This window comes from Pinus tabuliformis, chromosome J, assembly GCF_031772625.1.
Source record: "Pinus tabuliformis cultivar Carrire ecotype Pingquan chromosome J, CPIR1, whole genome shotgun sequence".
In the NCBI taxonomy this organism is placed as follows: Eukaryota; Viridiplantae; Streptophyta; class Pinopsida; order Pinales; family Pinaceae; genus Pinus; species Pinus tabuliformis.
In genome coordinates, this window is record NC_142295.1 from 796,524,543 (window position 1) to 796,541,312 (window position 16,770).

Sequence of the window (16,770 nt, forward strand, 5' to 3'; positions counted from 1 at the left end):
CACGCAGGCGCTAATGCCAAGAAGCAAAAGCGACAGCACGAAGCACAGGCACAAAGATACGCACAGTACAAAATACCAACAGAGTACATCAAATGATTTCCTGGCCTTCAATTGGACACGTCATTATCGAAACACTTTGGAATTGCGAAAAATTATTTTACTCTCCACATGTATGAATCACAGTGCATTGAATCCTATCCGGAATGGACTCATCTTCAATGTGAATTAATTCGTTGTGTGGGTTTGGTTACCCGCTATCGAATCCGGCCCCGCATCGAATCTCGCTTTCGATTTTACATAAAACCTAAAATTGGCAGAATTTTCATGGAAGCGCATGTAGCCACGCACGGAGTCGGCAGGCTGATGTGGAGCCTGAGGATGGGATAAAAAAGCAGAGGACGAGGAAAATAATGATTACAGAATTAATTGATAAACCATTTGGATGGCTACCTTCAGCGGAGGCAAAGAGATAATGTACAGACTTACAGTATAGCGGGCTCTGTTTTTGCTCCTCCGTTTTACGGTGTGCGGATAAACCGCTGGATTTACCGGTGAATTCCGCGGAATTGAGGCCGTCGTCGCTCTGCAGCTCGCAGGGCTTGATTTTTGGTTTTATTTTCTGTCAGCTCTGCTCCTCGTACAATTCTTTGGCTTTGGCGGCAGAAAATGCAAGTTTCTTTGTCGGTTTGGCATTTTCTTTTTCTAAATTCTGCAAAAAATCAATCGGAAGTTGAGCTATCGGTTTAATTTCTGAGGTAGAGCTATCGTTTTGATTTGTGAGGTCAAATGCTCTTCGTACTGCAGGAGCTGCTTTAGTTATTATTTTGTCTGTTTATTGATAACGATAATGGTTAAAGATTTAAACGTGTCGATGGGTTTCTTGCAGTTTGCGGCTGGGGTTCAATGCGGGCGGTTCCCGCAGGATGGACTGCTTTCTTTAATTTGCCGGTACATTGAAGCTTTAAATGAAGTGCAGAAAGGCGTTTCCTTTGAAGTCTTCTTTGCTGAATTCTTTCATGGCTAGAAATTTCGGCTTTGTCTGAAAGGTAATTTGCTTTATGGCTGAGAATTTGGTAGGTTTTCTGTTAACATTTTCGAGATTTTGAAGTTCAGTATGTGTTTGAAGCGACAGCTGGTCCCGGTCTCTTGAAGGCACTGTAAAGAATATTTGGCACCGCTTTTTACTGTGTGAAATTTAAGAAGTTTCGGTTCGCGAACCGGCTTGAGAAATTTTGCCTTGGGAAAATTGCTGAAGGCTGTATGCGTATATTACGTGCAATTTGGTAGGAATAATTTAAAAGTGAAAGTGTGTTTGTTCTGGGAGGCTTTGGTGCTGTACGGTCGTAAATGCCTCTGAGAAATATTTGCCTCTAAAATTTGGTTTCTTTTTGTGGTCCGGAAGAGTGGGAAATGGGAAAGCAAGGGGAAACATAACGAGATTGCATGTAGTAGATTTGTATTTGAGTTTATCTTGTCGGCCCTGCATATAATAAGGAGCAGTGAGAAAACGTAGAAGGGTTTTTATGCAATGGCCAAATATTTTTAATACCGGCGCCACGAAAGGAGAATCGGTGGGGACATTCGGAGGGATTTTTATAATTTATCTCTTAGGAATGAGATGCAGAATGCTGTTTTCGCTAGAATTTATATTGTGGATTTGGTGCCATAAGTCCGAGAACTATTTCAAGGAATCAGAGATTCGTAGAGGTTACAACCTATTCACTATGGGTGGAACACCAACCTGAATTACACAAATGGCCAATCATAACCCGTGGGATGGAGAAATTGAGAGATGAAATGAACGGCTCCCAAGAGTTGAATTGGGAGGAAGCGAGTCAGAGGGAGTTTATGTCTGGGGAATCCAGCATCAATAATGCAGGGTTGTATCCTAGTACCACTTGCGGCAGCTCAAAGGATGCTTCCAACACTGTCTGTAGTCAATCCGAAGAAGAAGAGAAACAGCTTATCACATCATCAGCCGATTATATGGGGAACAACAGCTGTCTTTCTGGTAACCCTGCAAATGAGAAACAAGAAGTTGCTTTTCAGACCCATTCCACTCTGCACCACATGACGGATGATTTAGAAGCGGAGGATATTAGCTTGAGAGAATGGCTGAACACACCAAATAGAGCCGTGGATAGAGTAGAATCCTTGCACATTTTCAAGCAAATTCTGGAGATTGTCCATCTTGCACATTCTGAAGGAGTTGTTTTGCAAAACATCCGACCTTCCTGCTTTATGTTGTCTTCATTCAATCGAGTTTCATTCATTGAATCGGCTTCATGTACGAGTTCAGGTTCTGAGTCGTCCGAAGACTCAACTGAAAGGTTAGCTCAGGCACTTCCACATGAGACAGGGAGAGCTCCAAGGCAACATAGTGATGACATTGGGAGGATTTCAAGAATCAGAGAAGAAGTTGAGCAAAGCACCTGTGACCACATTGTAGGCCATCAAACTCAGCAATCAAGTATTTTAGCAACAGGTGAGTGTCAAGAAAGCCTAGCCAGAGTATCTGAAAGATTTGCTTCTGTAGGAATTTTTTTATGCTTAGAGACTGATGATTGTAAGCATGTCATACCAGTTGATACCCTGGGACCGGACACAAGGGATGGGATTGCACAATCAAAAATGGATGCTATGAATGCAGATGAGAATGTTCAAGAGAGGGGCAATTGCTTCCCATTGAAACAACTACTGCTTATGGAACTTAACTGGTATACGAGTGCAGAGGAGCTAGCGGGGAAGTCAATCTCATTTTCTTCAGATATGTACTGTTTAGGTGTTCTCCTCTTTGAGGTATGAAGCAGAACAAAACTAGTCATACAATTTTACAGGAGATTGATTTCTGATAGAAATAAAATAATGAATTCTACTGTCTAAGTTTTGTTGTTAGCATTTTTCAAAATTAAAATATATAATTCAAAATTATTGTTGTTATCATTTTCAAATTCAAATGTTTAATGTAAAATCCAGTAATCCTCACCCATTTTGAGTCCTTTCATGTTGCTAGCTATTCTGCACTTTTAGCTCAGAAGCAGAGCAACAGACAATCATGTCCAATCTCCGGCATCGTGTCCTTCCTCCACAGTTCTTGCTGAAGTGGCCTAAGGAGGCTAATTTTTGTCAACGTCTGCTTCATCCTGCACCAGCTTCACGTCCAAAACTGAGGTTAGTAGACCATCTGCGTATTGTCAGCTTAATGATTTCAGAAAGTACCATGGAGATGGATTTGGTCCTGCATAGTATCCCATGTAGTCAGGTTGGATCAGCATGTCTTCAAAATAGTGGTCTGATACATTGTCTGATTATCAGAGACCTTAAAGTATGTATGGTTTCATATGGTTTGACTTTTCATTTTTCAGGGTCGTATTAAAGTTTTCCCAAGAAATGTTTCACAAGCCTGCATCAGAAGATCCGTTTCTAGTTGAGGCCACTTAACCTGGACTGAGAAAGAAAGATAAACGTCATATAATTTCTGCTGATGTATTTATGAAGTGTCTCCATATAGACCATGGAACTTGAAGACATTGCAATTGAATCTTTTATAGCAACCCATCCCTCAATCAATACTTAGTTTTATTCACCCAAGCTTGACGATTTCTGTACATTCTTAAATAAAAATTATGGCTCATGGATATTGCATTCATAAGAGATTCTTGCCCCTCATGCCTCCAACTTCTCTGGAAGGTAAGAATTCCTCTCATGCTTTTAGTGAAGCATACAATCATACTTAGAAGAAACAACTGATAGCCTATATTATTGAAACCTGTGTCCCCAAGTATCGGGAATGGGAAATTGTAGGAGAAGAGTTTGTGGAGCAGCAGTTAGAGGGAAACAATGCACTACCACACAAATGGTCCTGCCACCATCACGAGGAGGGAGGAGGAAAGGAGTGAAGTTGACACCGCATTGGCAGCGAGGAGCCAAGGTGGGAGGATGAAGGGAAGAATGGAAGCCACTAGGTTAATTATTAACATTGGCTGGGTGTTTCCCTTAGGTTTTGGTTTATTTTAGGAGGGCGCTTATGTTAGGTTTTGAGGTTTCCTAACAAGATAGAATTTTCATATGCAGAAAAAAAAACTAACTATAGAAATCAGAAAGAAAGGAAATACCCATGGAAAAGAAGGGAAGAGGAATGGACATGCTTGAACCAGGAATAGGCAGGTCATAACCCTTGGTGAAGCCAACAAAGACAATAAAATTCCTACCGTGCTCCAAGCCATTGCCGATTTCCTTGTTTTGTACCTGAAAATAGCCTCCAAAGCGATGCAATGTAATTACAAAATCATGATATATCTACCAAATAATAAAGAACATAATTATCGGCTTAGTAGATGATTGGCCCTCTACTGTGAGGCACTCTCCCTACAAATATGGTGTGGGTAATCCTCCTTGGAGAAGGGCATTGATTGAATCCAAGAGAAACCCGTGAGGGCAAAACCTTAGATCCAACTTGATTGCTAGGTACAAATTGAAGAATCCAAGCTAAGGGAAAAACACAACAATGAAGGTAAGTCCCTACTATGAGGGAGTTCATGGGGTCTGTAGTTTTCGGTAGCCTTAGGTGCTTTGGTGAAGGGTGCTAAGTTTTCTAACCCTAGTAAATTACAAATTATTTTCTAGCAAAAATTCCTTGCTGATTTTAATTTAGTTTTCAGCTCGTTGAACAAAATGTGATACTGGGATTTTAACTGGTAAATAAAAATTTAATTTTCAGCGGAAGCAAAAATTTAAACAGTCAATTTCATTTGCGCAAAACACATAAAATATGCCTTTCAAAATTCAGCTTTTTATTCAGATATTTTACCAAGCTCACAAGGACTTTTCCAACCCGGGAAAATCTGGCCACTGAGAAAATACAATCTACAAGAATATTCAGAAATTTACTGAAGAAATTTCGGGCATCTGTAAAGCTGTAGGGCCCTCTGAAATCACTGAGAAAATCCAAATCTGCAAACTTATCCTTGCAATCTGCTATATGGTTGCATCCGCCACACGCTGTACCTATATTGTACTCACACATGTGCATTCTTGTTGGGTTCTGCCGCACACGTGGGCTAGATCTGCTGCAGAAAATCAATCCTTGATTTCCTGCCATTAGGTTTCTTCCTTGTTGCAAATCCTCTTGTTGTTTTTTTGTCTGACATCTCTGCACACTCGAGCGAATTTCCTTCTCCAACCAATCATTGAGATACTCACTTATCTCACTATGTCTTCTGCTCAATAATGTGTCTTCTCCCTTACCTGAGCCTTTTTTTAAAAGTTTGAGTTATGGCTAAATCAATAACCTAATATACAAAATGATTGATGGTTGAAATTAAATCTCAACTTCAATTGATATCAATGGTTGTGATTTATCTAATTCACTAATGCAAATAACCTTTGCATTTCATTAGATAAAACACACTTTTCTTATGAAAAGAAATTACTTTAATAAATAAAGTAATTACTAAGATTAAGAGGTAATTAGGTGACTTCCACACACCTTGACACTTAAGTCTGTGCTGAAGTATCTGCCTAAGCTACAAACATCAACAAAGGGTGAGTACAATCCTTACGAAAATTCAACAAAGTTTTGGTAAGATTCGAAAATCAAAAGAGAGAACTAATTTATTAGCCTTAACTAAGTTAAAAGGAGGGATATTTATAGACCAAGTAAATGCACATGGGAGTAGAAGGCATGACAAATACTTGTTGATTAAAAGTCAGAGGGCTGAACTACTCATTTGTGAGTCAAATTGAGGGATTTGTTGATCTGCTAGTTTGTAGGAGGCAAACATAAATTCATTGTACAACCCATGGAAGAAAATGTCCAACTAAGGAACCCACTTAGGAATAAGCATGACCAAAGCATGACCTAAGAAAATTCAACAAAGTTTTCGTAAGATTCGAGAATCAAAAGAGAGACCAATTTATTAGCCTTAACTAAGTTAAAAAGAGGGATATTTATAGACCAAGTAAACCCACATGAGAGTAGAAGGCACGACAAATAGTTGTTGATTAAAAATCAAAGGGCTCAACTACTCATCTGTGAGTCAAATTGAGGTATTTGTTGGTCCCAGATAAAATTCCTTAGTTGTTTCATTGAAATTGGGCTCTTTGATCTGCTAGTTTGAAGGAGGCAAACATGGATTCATTGTACAACTGGAAGAAAATGTCCAACTAAGGAACCCACATAGGAATAAACATGACCATAGCATGACCTAAGAAAATTCAACAAAGTTTTGGTAAGTTTCAAGAATCAAAAGAGAGACCGATTTATTAGCCTTAACTAAGTTAAAAAGAGGGATATTTATAGACCAAGTAAACCCACATGGGAGTAGAAGGCACGACAAATAGTTGTTGATTAAAAGTCAAAGGGCTCAACTACTGATCTGTGAGTCAAATTGAGGGATTTGTTGGTCCGAGACAAAATTCAGCAAGTGTTTCATTGAAATTGGGCTCTTTGATCTGCTAGTTTGTAGGGGGCAAACATAGATTCATTGTACAACCCATGGTAGAAAATGTCCAACTAATGAACCCAGTTAGGAATAAACATGACCAAAGCATGACATAAGAAAACAATAAAGAGGACCTTTCCTAGGCACTAGACATAAACTAGGGAAAATACATTCATATATTTACGTTTAGAAAGGAGGCTAAGCTCGGGGGGACTACTTGTAGAAATTTTTCGTATTAGGGAAATTAATGCAACTCAGAAAATTTCACCTCTTTCCTAGAGGTTTCATGGATCTTAACTCTATAAATTTTCAACCTTAGGGCTGTTATAGAATATACATAAACAACATCAATGTTGGACAATATTTCACCTCTTTACAACCCAATCAACAAGGAAATCCAAGAGAGAAGATACCAAAGTCTGCCAACAAGTTCTATTCCTCTCGTGAAATCTTAGCATGCATAAACAAATCTCCAATTTGCTTTATGACAGTTGTAATTAGAATAGTAAATATTAGTGTTAAATCAGTTAAAAATTTCAGTGTTAATTTATATCAAATCAGCAAGACATACAAGCGCTGGAAATTACCAAACCATAATGAAATAGATGGCTGGAAATCAAATTTGCAAATAGAAAACGTTTTGGGTAGTTGAAAACTTCATGTCTATATGCATAAAAGTGAAATTCATGTACGAGCCTCATCTCAATGCTAGTACAATCCTCCAGCTCGCCAAAAAACTAGCTAGGGAAAAGAACAAAACCCTAGCTTCGTCAAAGATACTTCACAAGCTAGCATCAACACTAGCAAGCCTCCTTGGCAGGACATATCCTCTTCTTCTTCACTTCAACAAGTACAAGCTAGGGTTTAATCACAAAACTCTAGCTACAATGTCTCCGAGAAATGAAATCATAACCTTAGTATTCAAGATGCCGCAAAAGATCCAACAAATCCTAGCACCTCCAAGACAAGGGAGAGAAAGTACAAAGCTGAAGATCTAAGAGAAAGAAGGAGAGAGAGACTAGTGCACTCTTAGTCACATCTCTAACACAAGAGTGATAAGGATAAGAATGATGAAGGGACCCATTCCTTTGTCTATATATTTGTGAGGTAAGGGAGGCTAACAAAACGAGTGTGCCTAGGCCCTAAACCCTTTCATGCAACCTACAAAGCCACAAGTAGGGTCACACATGCATAATGCTACACTCCAAGGGTACACATGTTAAGCTCCGAGGTGATGTTGTACACAAGCAAGGCTCCAGTGCAAGGGCACTCCATGAGATGTGTCCAATGCAACGCCTGCATGGACTCCAGTGCTCCTCCTGAGTCATGTACTCCATAGGTCCACTCCCCTTGAATCAACATTGTCACAACAGAGGCATCCCCAAGACAAATTCATGCTTTCATGCAAGCATCCAAACTACTCCATGTTGTCTAGGGCTTAATATTCTCCACCAAAATGCCAAATGCTCCTCCTCCAATGTAGGGTGTTTTGTAAGTAAGCTTCCTCCTCATGTGGCTAGCATGTAGAATGTCAACAAGTTGTTTGAAGATATCCAATGCTCTAATGAAGAATGTCATGCATGCACCCAATTAAGGTCAAGTAACTATTCAATAAGCCATCTTCAATGTGCAAATCCATCATAGGCTATCCAAGGAATAATTATACACCATGTACCCCAAATCTCATGAACCACCCCAAACATGGTGCAAACACTTTTGGGGTAACCTCAAAAGCTAACAATCCCTCTTTACGAGGAAAATGTTTTCACCAACACTCTATAAACCCTATGCAACTCTACAAAACTTTCCATTCTCAAATTAGTATTTTTTGTAGTGTCAAAATCACCAACTGTCCCCTGAAAATAAAGTATCACCCATTTGTCACATGATGTTATCTCAACATCTCAAGCCTCCAAATAACATTGACCATCTTGATTTTGAAGGATTATAACCTTGGATCATAAGCAACCTGCAAAACTCTATCATCCCTCAAGTCAACATCTTAACATCATGAGCTATTCAAGATGCCCTGCAAAGGTAATCACATCTCCATACAAGTCCAAGACAAGTGCATCACATCTATCAATGTTAGAAAGATAGAAATTTGGTCAAGTCAACTCATCGATCCTAAAATACCAAGCTTATTGTATAGGTAACGACCTATGAATGTGAGAATTCCTGTCATGCATGTCAAAGCCTTTTGGTAACTGAAACAATGTGAACTAGCTCAACTCTCTCTTTTCGAGTGAATTATGTAGAAAGATTAACATCATGGTTGACTCACTTTGTCTAAGAGAATCCAATAACCTTGTCCTTGTACTCTACGATACTCCCATCAATAGCAATCATGTAATCAACCTTAGCATCCTCCTCCATCAAGATATCATCTCTCCTCCTCAAACAACTAGAAGGCACATAGATGGTAGAAACCAATGCAATATGACTAGCATATCTTCTAGGAAATACACTCACCCTTACTGAAGATTTGAGTGCTCCTACATGTTCTTGAGTCTCCTCAAAACTAGAAGGCTCATCCAACCTCTCATTGGAATGTACAAGTGGCAGTGGATCAACATTTAACCTCTAAAGGCACTCTTTCTCACCCCTCTAGCTAATGTCCTCGTATTAGCTATACTACAGTCACTGATGGTACAATGTTGACCCTCAAATACAACTCATCGAACATACAAGAATTGAAAGAAGATTCTTCTTCAAACTAGGAACCAATAGAACATCACTCAACTCAAGGGCATGACCTGAAGGCATATGAAAGAAATGGATTCAACTATTCTCACATGATATGTAGCATCATCACCAAGCTCCAAATGCATACCTTCCTCTTGCTCCTGAAGTCTACTAAATAATGACTTGCCACATGCCATATGTCTTGAAGCTCCACTATCCACATGCTATCAAACACTAGACACAATGTTAGATGACAGTCAGGAGGTCATGGAAAAGGTAGTCTCAAACTAAGAGGGATCATCCTCTACATTTGGCAGTGCTTGCTGCAAACTGTTTCTCTTCCTTTCCCTTCTTTTTCATTGGACACTGGTTGACATAATGCCCTGTGTTGTGACATCAGAAACACATCAACTTACTCAAGTTCTTCTTTCTTGTATATGTACCTTCCTTATTCTTGTATCCTTTCTTACCACCCTTCTTCATCTTTTTGAGGTGACCAATCATATCTATTTCCCCTTGTTGCATCGAACATGATTGCAATATTATTTCTTCCCAAACATGATCAATCCAAAACTTTTTGAACTTTGGCAAAGCCTTTCAAGCACAATTGCCTTGAACAAAAAACATCTAGGAAGGAACAAGTCCATTCAAAGGAATGGGCACCAACCCTTGATCTTTGAAATGTCTTCCAATGGTAGCTAACTGATCTCTTAACTGAGTGGTCTTGGTTAAGTAGCTTACCATAGTATCTGTCTTGCTCATATGAATGGATGAAAGTTGGTTTTGAAACAATTGAATCACAAATCCAAACATGTACTTATCTATCATCTTCTTTGCAAGGTGAGAGATGAAATGGTCCTCTATTGAATCTAGAATGATTTTCTTAATCTTTCTATATTCTCTCAAACTTGACTTTCTTCTTCCAATGAGTAACCAATTGTGTTAGATGGGTATGTTGTGGAATCACTTTCTCAACATGCTCCTAAAGTTTGGCTTCCTCCATAAGTGTCTATAGCTTGAGCTTCTATGGAACAAAATTGGAAGCCTTTCCAACCTATCAGTTTCTCTAAAACTGAGCGTCATCTTACACACAATAAAACAACCCTTAAGTGCACGGCTAGTGTTGCGGGGGAGCGCTCCCCCTCTTCGTAAAGACGTTCCAAATGCAATTTTTTTTAAAGAAACAAGAATTTTTGAGTGGGTCAGCCTAATATTCAAGCCTATGGCCCTAGTATTGATGTGTGACATCCCTTGGTTAATCTTTCCTCTCATTGTAAATAATTGTAATTAATTAAATGGTTGAGAGAGGGACACAGATTCCATTGCTTGAGGAAGGAGATGGCTTGAGGAAGATTGTTTGAGGAGTTGGTTATTTTAATGGCAGACATGGGTTGGCTGAAGTGGTCTTAAATGAGTTGATTGTGCAATAAGTTTAACCAACAAGAAAAGGACAGGCCTAGGTGTCCTTAGCCTCCAACAATAAGCAAGAAAGGACAAAATCATTCAAGTTTGTAATGGGTTGTGTTGTCCAAGGTATGGGCTGTGTGGAGCCTCAAAAAGAAGTAGGCGATTGGCCATTGAATAGGCAAGGAAAAATCAGACGAGGGGACCTTGGGGAGGGGCGCAAGGAGTTTACGAGGGAGAAAACACAGAGAAATCCCTCTCTTGCATAGCGGCAACTGTAGACAGAGGAAGGAAAAACGTAGAGTAGCATTAACAATTGCTATGGAAGAGCAAAAAGAAGGAAACATCTCAAATGGTTGTTGCTAAGCGCTAAAGAGAATTTAAACGCCAATTGAAGAACCCTCTTAGAGGCTTGTTGGGCATAAGCATCATAGAGAGCAGTGGCTTGCCTGTAGGGTTGAAGAACCCACTGGGAGCTTGTGGATTGATGAACTTGTTGGACTGGGGAGAGTCACTCGGGTGCTTGTGAGGGCTAAAGAACCAACATGAGTTTCCATGGGGCTGAAGCTCTAGTGCTTGACTCACTGATCTCTTTACCCATCAACAACTTATCCACTGATGAACCTTCCTTATTGTGGACTCTCTTCTCCTGAAAGTGAGCTAAAGTTCTCTACATTGTGGTATGTTGGCATGAATGTGAATATGCTTGAAGAATGTGCAAGATAATGTGTGTAGTTGGTGGATGAAGGTAGTGTGGCCTTGTACACCTTGTTCCAACTGTTTGATTGGTCAAAAGTCCTTTGAAAGCACTCCACCTCAAGCTTTGGAATCTAGCTCGGGGTGACAACTACAAGTAATAGTGGTTGTAGCTTGTCTATGGTTGGGTGGAGAGTTGTAGTCTTGATCTGTTAATTTTAGGTATGTTCTATGCTTAGAGCAATTTATTTCAATTTTCACAGTTAGCTCAATATCTTTTCCAGATTAGCAATCACATCAACATTAAAGTAAATTGCAAATAGAACATAAACATAAATTGTAGAAGACAAGCCAAGATAAGAGGACACAAGATGTGGCGCTAGCCAGGGACAAACCCCAATGTGGGGAAACCCTTGATCAATTCTTCTTATATGTTCTTCAATAGTTCAACAGAGAGAGAGATAGTACATTTATAACAGAAGTCACACTTTGACTTATCTAGGTAAGAGCATAGATCATCTCTAAGAAGATGATACATGAGATCAATTGAAGACATGCTGCTTCAAATGATTCTCCAAGGTGACTCCTTCACCTATCATTGTGTTGAATCTCGTCATCATGCTGCACCTCACCGTGCTGCACCATGCTGCACCCATCATCACTATGTTGCATCTCATCATGCTTTACCAACCATGATTGTACCATGTACTTGCTGCACCAAGCATCAATGCTGCCCCAAGTACTATTACTGCACCTAGCTGCACCATGTACTTGCTGCACCTTCTTGTTGCTGCTATCCCATTGTGCCACTGCTGCACAATGTCATTGCTGTCCCATCATAGTTCTGTCCCAACATGCTGCTGTACCCTCAATGTCATTGTTGTCCCATCATAGTTTTGTCCCAACATGCTGCTGTCCCATCATTGTTCTGACGCTGATCATGTTGCCACACAGCATGTCTCATGTGCTTGCAGCACCATGCTTGCCATGCTGGCCTTATCATTCCTTTGCTGTCCCATTTACTATACAACTGTCCCTTGCCACTGCTGCCTAGATATATAGGTGTAGCTGCTGTCCCTAACAATCATGCTATACCTTGCTGCTGTCCCCTTAGCCTTGCCATACCTGCTGCTATCCCATGTGTCTTAGCAGCACCATGTAGCCCAGTTGTCCCATTTATTAGCATTGCTGTCCTGGGCATGTTTGAGTCCTCAAACTCTCATGCTGTCCCTGTTTTGAGGGTCACCTACAACCCACCTTTTCAGCCATATTAGGTCTGCATCTAGGGCACCGTAGGTTAGCATTAGGGCTCCCTTTAGACTGCGTTAGGGTTGCCTTTAGACAACATTTAGGGCTGCTCTTAGACGGCTTTTAGGGCTGCCTTTTGGACAGCGTTAGGGCCTCTCTTAGATTGCGGCTAGGGTTGCCTTTTGACAGTGTTGAGGGCTGCTCTTAGACTGTGTTTAGGGTTGCGTTTTGGACAACGTTAGGGCCTCTCTTTGCTGTGATAAGATTCCTCCAAGACTGCGGCTAGGGCATGCTTCCTTGACAACGTTTTTGACTTCTTCTTTGACAACATCTAGGGCTAGGGCATCTCCTCTAGGGCAGCTCCCTTAGTCTTCTTTCCTCCAACGTCTATGGCTTCCACTCCTAGATTTCTCTTCCACTAAAACCCAAGACAAGTGGAGAGAAATCAAAGATAAAAGTGTGTGTGAGAATGACTCTCAAGTCATCTCCTTTTATACTAAAACGTTGAGCACATGTGGGGTTTATTTGGTTGCTGGCCGACCTTGACGAATTGTCTTATAACACAAATAAATTCATAACTCCATGAATACTTATTGGAATCGGATGATCTTTAGATCAATCCTACACCTCTCGATGAGAGGGATTCAAGAAAAATATCAGCTGCCATAAATAAGATGACCCACATGGAGTTTGACCCTAGTTGCCAATATTAACACTCCCTCTCAACTAGGGAGAACTCCATCCGCTGATCCATATGTCTGACTGTACTATCTCTGGCATCAGTGCCCTGCACTACTCTGCTCTGCTTTGCTGAGCTTTGCTCTACTATGCTCTGCTCTACTGAACCATGAAGAAGAAGAATTGATTGAGAATGTATGATACCATTCTCTACTGACCTGAAGTCAGTTTTATTGATCCTAGATCAATATCACAAGAGAGTGTCTCAAACCACTCATATTGATCCCAGATCAATGGAGGTCATCCTAGCATAGGGAGTACGGTAGATACAACGATGCGTCCATCGATACTACTACTATGGTCCCTAACCCCATTTCCCTGCTCATTGGCCAGATGAGAGGTACTTCCCATGAGTCCCAGACTGCATGGGTAGGATGCCTCGACAGGAGAACCATGCATCCTATCCATAAGTCGCCTCGAGGTATCACAGGGGAACGCTGACCCATTCACCCTATACAAAATGCACTGTTAGGGGAGGGTGAGTCGCCCTATGGTCGTGTGTTACTCCAGTAAGTACCCCAAGCCCCCCGGAGCTCCCAGAGCTCAATGCATGCAACATGCAGTACCCTTATAAGAAGGTCTCTCAATGACTCCAAGTCGTTCGAGAAAGTCACAGATTTGACCTTTCCCCAGGGCTTTGACAAAATGTCTGCGACCTGTACATTAGTCTCAATGCGATGGAGCCTCCTCGCTCATCGACGTACCATATCCCAGATAAGGTAGTATCTGATGTCTATCTGCTGGAGCAATCATCGAATACGGGATTCCTCAACAATCAAATCCCCCCCTGGTTGTCACAGAGGATCACAGTGGTATTCATCATGTGTACAAACAGCTCGCTGAAGAGTTTCCACAACCAGGCAGCTTCACATGAGATCATACTCATAGTTATGTATTCGGTCTCAACAGTGCTTATAGCAACCGACTTCTGCTTCCTGCTCATCCAGGATATTGAAGCAGAACCCAAAGAGAACCAACACTGAGAAGTGCTCTGGTGATCCTCCACACTGCCTGCCCAGTCAGCATTCGAATAATCATGCAGCTTCATATTTCTAGTAGTGTATCTCAATCCATGAGAGATTGTGCCCCGAAGATATCTGAGAAGATTCTTGGCACCAATCTAGTGAGGCTCAACCAAAATATGAGCCCAACATGCTAACTGCAAATCATATGTCCAGACAGAAGTTCACCAAGAACATCAACGCGAATGAGTTTATGAAAACTCATAGGCATTTCCTAAATCTGGTCCGGCATCACTACCATATAACTTTGAAAGTTAAGATCCTCAAGGTAGTCACGGGCTTGCAGTTTACCATTCCACATGTTGAATCCAACTCCCTCTTACTTCTGCAAATGAGAGGGTCTACACCTGTCAGAAATAGGTCGTCCTTAGAAGGTTCTAGTATGAGAGGTCTATCATCCACAACCTTCGAGCAATGGTTTGGATCGGCTTCACTCCTAGTGAATCTCAGCTATCAATGCTCTCATACTAAGCCCAGGCTGTTTTGCTTCAAGCCATAGAGGACTTTCTTCCACCCGCACACATGAGATTCCCGATCATGAATCTCAAACCCCTCGGGTTGTTCCAAACTTGTGGACCTGCTACATGAGGGGAATGGTCCCCTTGTAAGATTTTCCTTCGGTACATCTCAGACATGCAACTTCATGCTCTTCTTGAATTCAGGCATCTTTGTCACCATTTGACTCACATCGGGTAGGGCCCACAATAAGTAGACCTCCGGTGCTATAGATGAGATGTGTCAACTGACATGGTCCCCAATGGACTTCCTGCAACTTGATACAAATTGCCAACCTTGAACCCATGAGTAAAAGCATCTTTGAAAATTCTATTTTCAAACACGTACCTTTCCATCGATGAATGCCACCTTGAAACCTTTGACTTCCATTGCCGAAATGGACACCAGGTTCTTCTTGCGATCAGGTACATAAAGAGATTCTTGTAAATGAATCGAGTTACCCTCATTCAATTGAGGGGTAACATTCCCTACACCCTTTCCGGGATAGGTGGCATCGGCTCCAAGTATAATCCCACGATTGTTTCCATCTCTACCAAATTAGAGAGAGCACCCTTCTATCTGATGAAGTGCTTTGAAGCACTACAATCAATAAGCCAGATTCCCTCAGAATCTGAAGGTGAGGGCCAATACAAGATAACGCTTCTTTATCTTATCAGAAATAACATTTGATTCTTCATACCTGGGGTTCCTTGCTTTCTTTGAAGAGTCAGCCGTATCCTTGATAACCTGCATTACCTATCATTCCTCTGATCATTGAAGATGTCCCTGGAATGATTGTTATCATCATCAAGTGATGTGTCCCTGCCATTCGGACAATCCTTCGCATAATGGCCGAACTTATTATAAACAAGGCGTTTGCCTTTCCTTCCACCCTTAGATTCGGACTTCCATTGAAGTGATCTTTAGGTAGGCCATCAGAAGCTTCCGCTGCGCCATTCTGATAATATTCTCTGCTTTGATTTCATCCTTGGTGAATTTAGAAGAGGGATGAGGAATCCATTGATCCTTTTGTCCTTTCTCAACTATCTTCAGTGATTTTTCTTTCACTCTTTCTTGGGCTTTGTCTTCACCTCAGCTCTGATACCATGTTAATTTTAGGTATGTTCTATGCGTAGAGCAATTTATTTTAATTTTCACAGTTAGCTCAATATCTTTTCCAGATTAGCAATCACATCAGCATTAAAGTAAACTAAAACTGCAGATAGAACATAAACATAAATCGCAGAAGACAAGCCAAGGCAAGAGGACACAAGATGTGGCGCTAGCCAGGGACAAACCCCAATGTGGGGAACCCTTGATCAATTCTTCTTATATGTTCTTCAATAGTTCAGCACAGAGGGAGAGAGATAATATATTTATAACAGAAGTCAACACTTTGACTTATCTAGATAAGAGCATAGATCATCTCTAAGAAGATGATACATGAGATTAGTTGAAGACATGCTGCTTTAACTGATTCTCCAAGGTGACTCCTTCACCTATCATTGTGCTGAATCTTGTCATCATGCTGCACCTCACTGCCAATGTTTTTAAAACCGGAACCGGTGATCGGACCGGTCCACCTAATGAACCGGTTTACCGACCGGAACCGGTCTAACTGGGACTGGTTTGGTCTAAACGAACCGGTTTTAGAAAAATACATTAAATAATTATTTTTTAATGAAAAAAACTATTTTTAAGATTTAAAACCAGGATTCCAAGCCAATAGAGACAAAATATGCAAAGATTGCTCATTTATATACCATGTAAAGGTGAATATATCAAAATGGCACCGAGTGCAATACATATCATCGACAAAATACATAAGCAATGAGGCTCTAAATGGCCTCTAGAGTGCAAAAACAAAGCCTACAAACTATGGGGCCAGTGGCCTACTACAAGACTTCAGTGTAGACTCTACATATATGATAATAGTAATACTATAATAGTGATCAACATTATCACTTGAAGTTGAAACTTCTCATGAGTCTCAGTCATCATGATCAAACTCAGTTGGTTGAGTCTCGACTCCCAAACTT

General features: G+C 40.8%; 1 protein-coding gene across 4 annotated transcripts in view; it reads left to right on the top strand.

The window, feature by feature from the left end:
• Positions 1 to 300: 300 nt before the first annotated feature.
• Positions 301 to 16,770, top strand: part of LOC149229124 (protein SPA1-RELATED 4-like) — a 96,411-nt gene continuing 79,941 nt past the window's right edge. Inside the window, exons 1-4 of one of the 4 annotated variants that reach the window (XM_089378485.1) lie at positions 301 to 755; positions 887 to 1,046; positions 1,127 to 2,799; positions 3,014 to 3,171. In XM_089378485.1, coding sequence (XP_089234611.1) covers positions 1,777 to 2,799; positions 3,014 to 3,171 — 1,181 coding nt within the window. In that variant the 5' untranslated portion in view covers positions 301 to 755; positions 887 to 1,046; positions 1,127 to 1,776. Of the gene's footprint in view, positions 756 to 886; positions 2,800 to 3,013; positions 3,172 to 16,770 lie in introns of all 4 variants that reach the window. The other 3 variants (XM_089378481.1, XM_089378486.1, XM_089378484.1) reach the window with 3 other exon arrangements.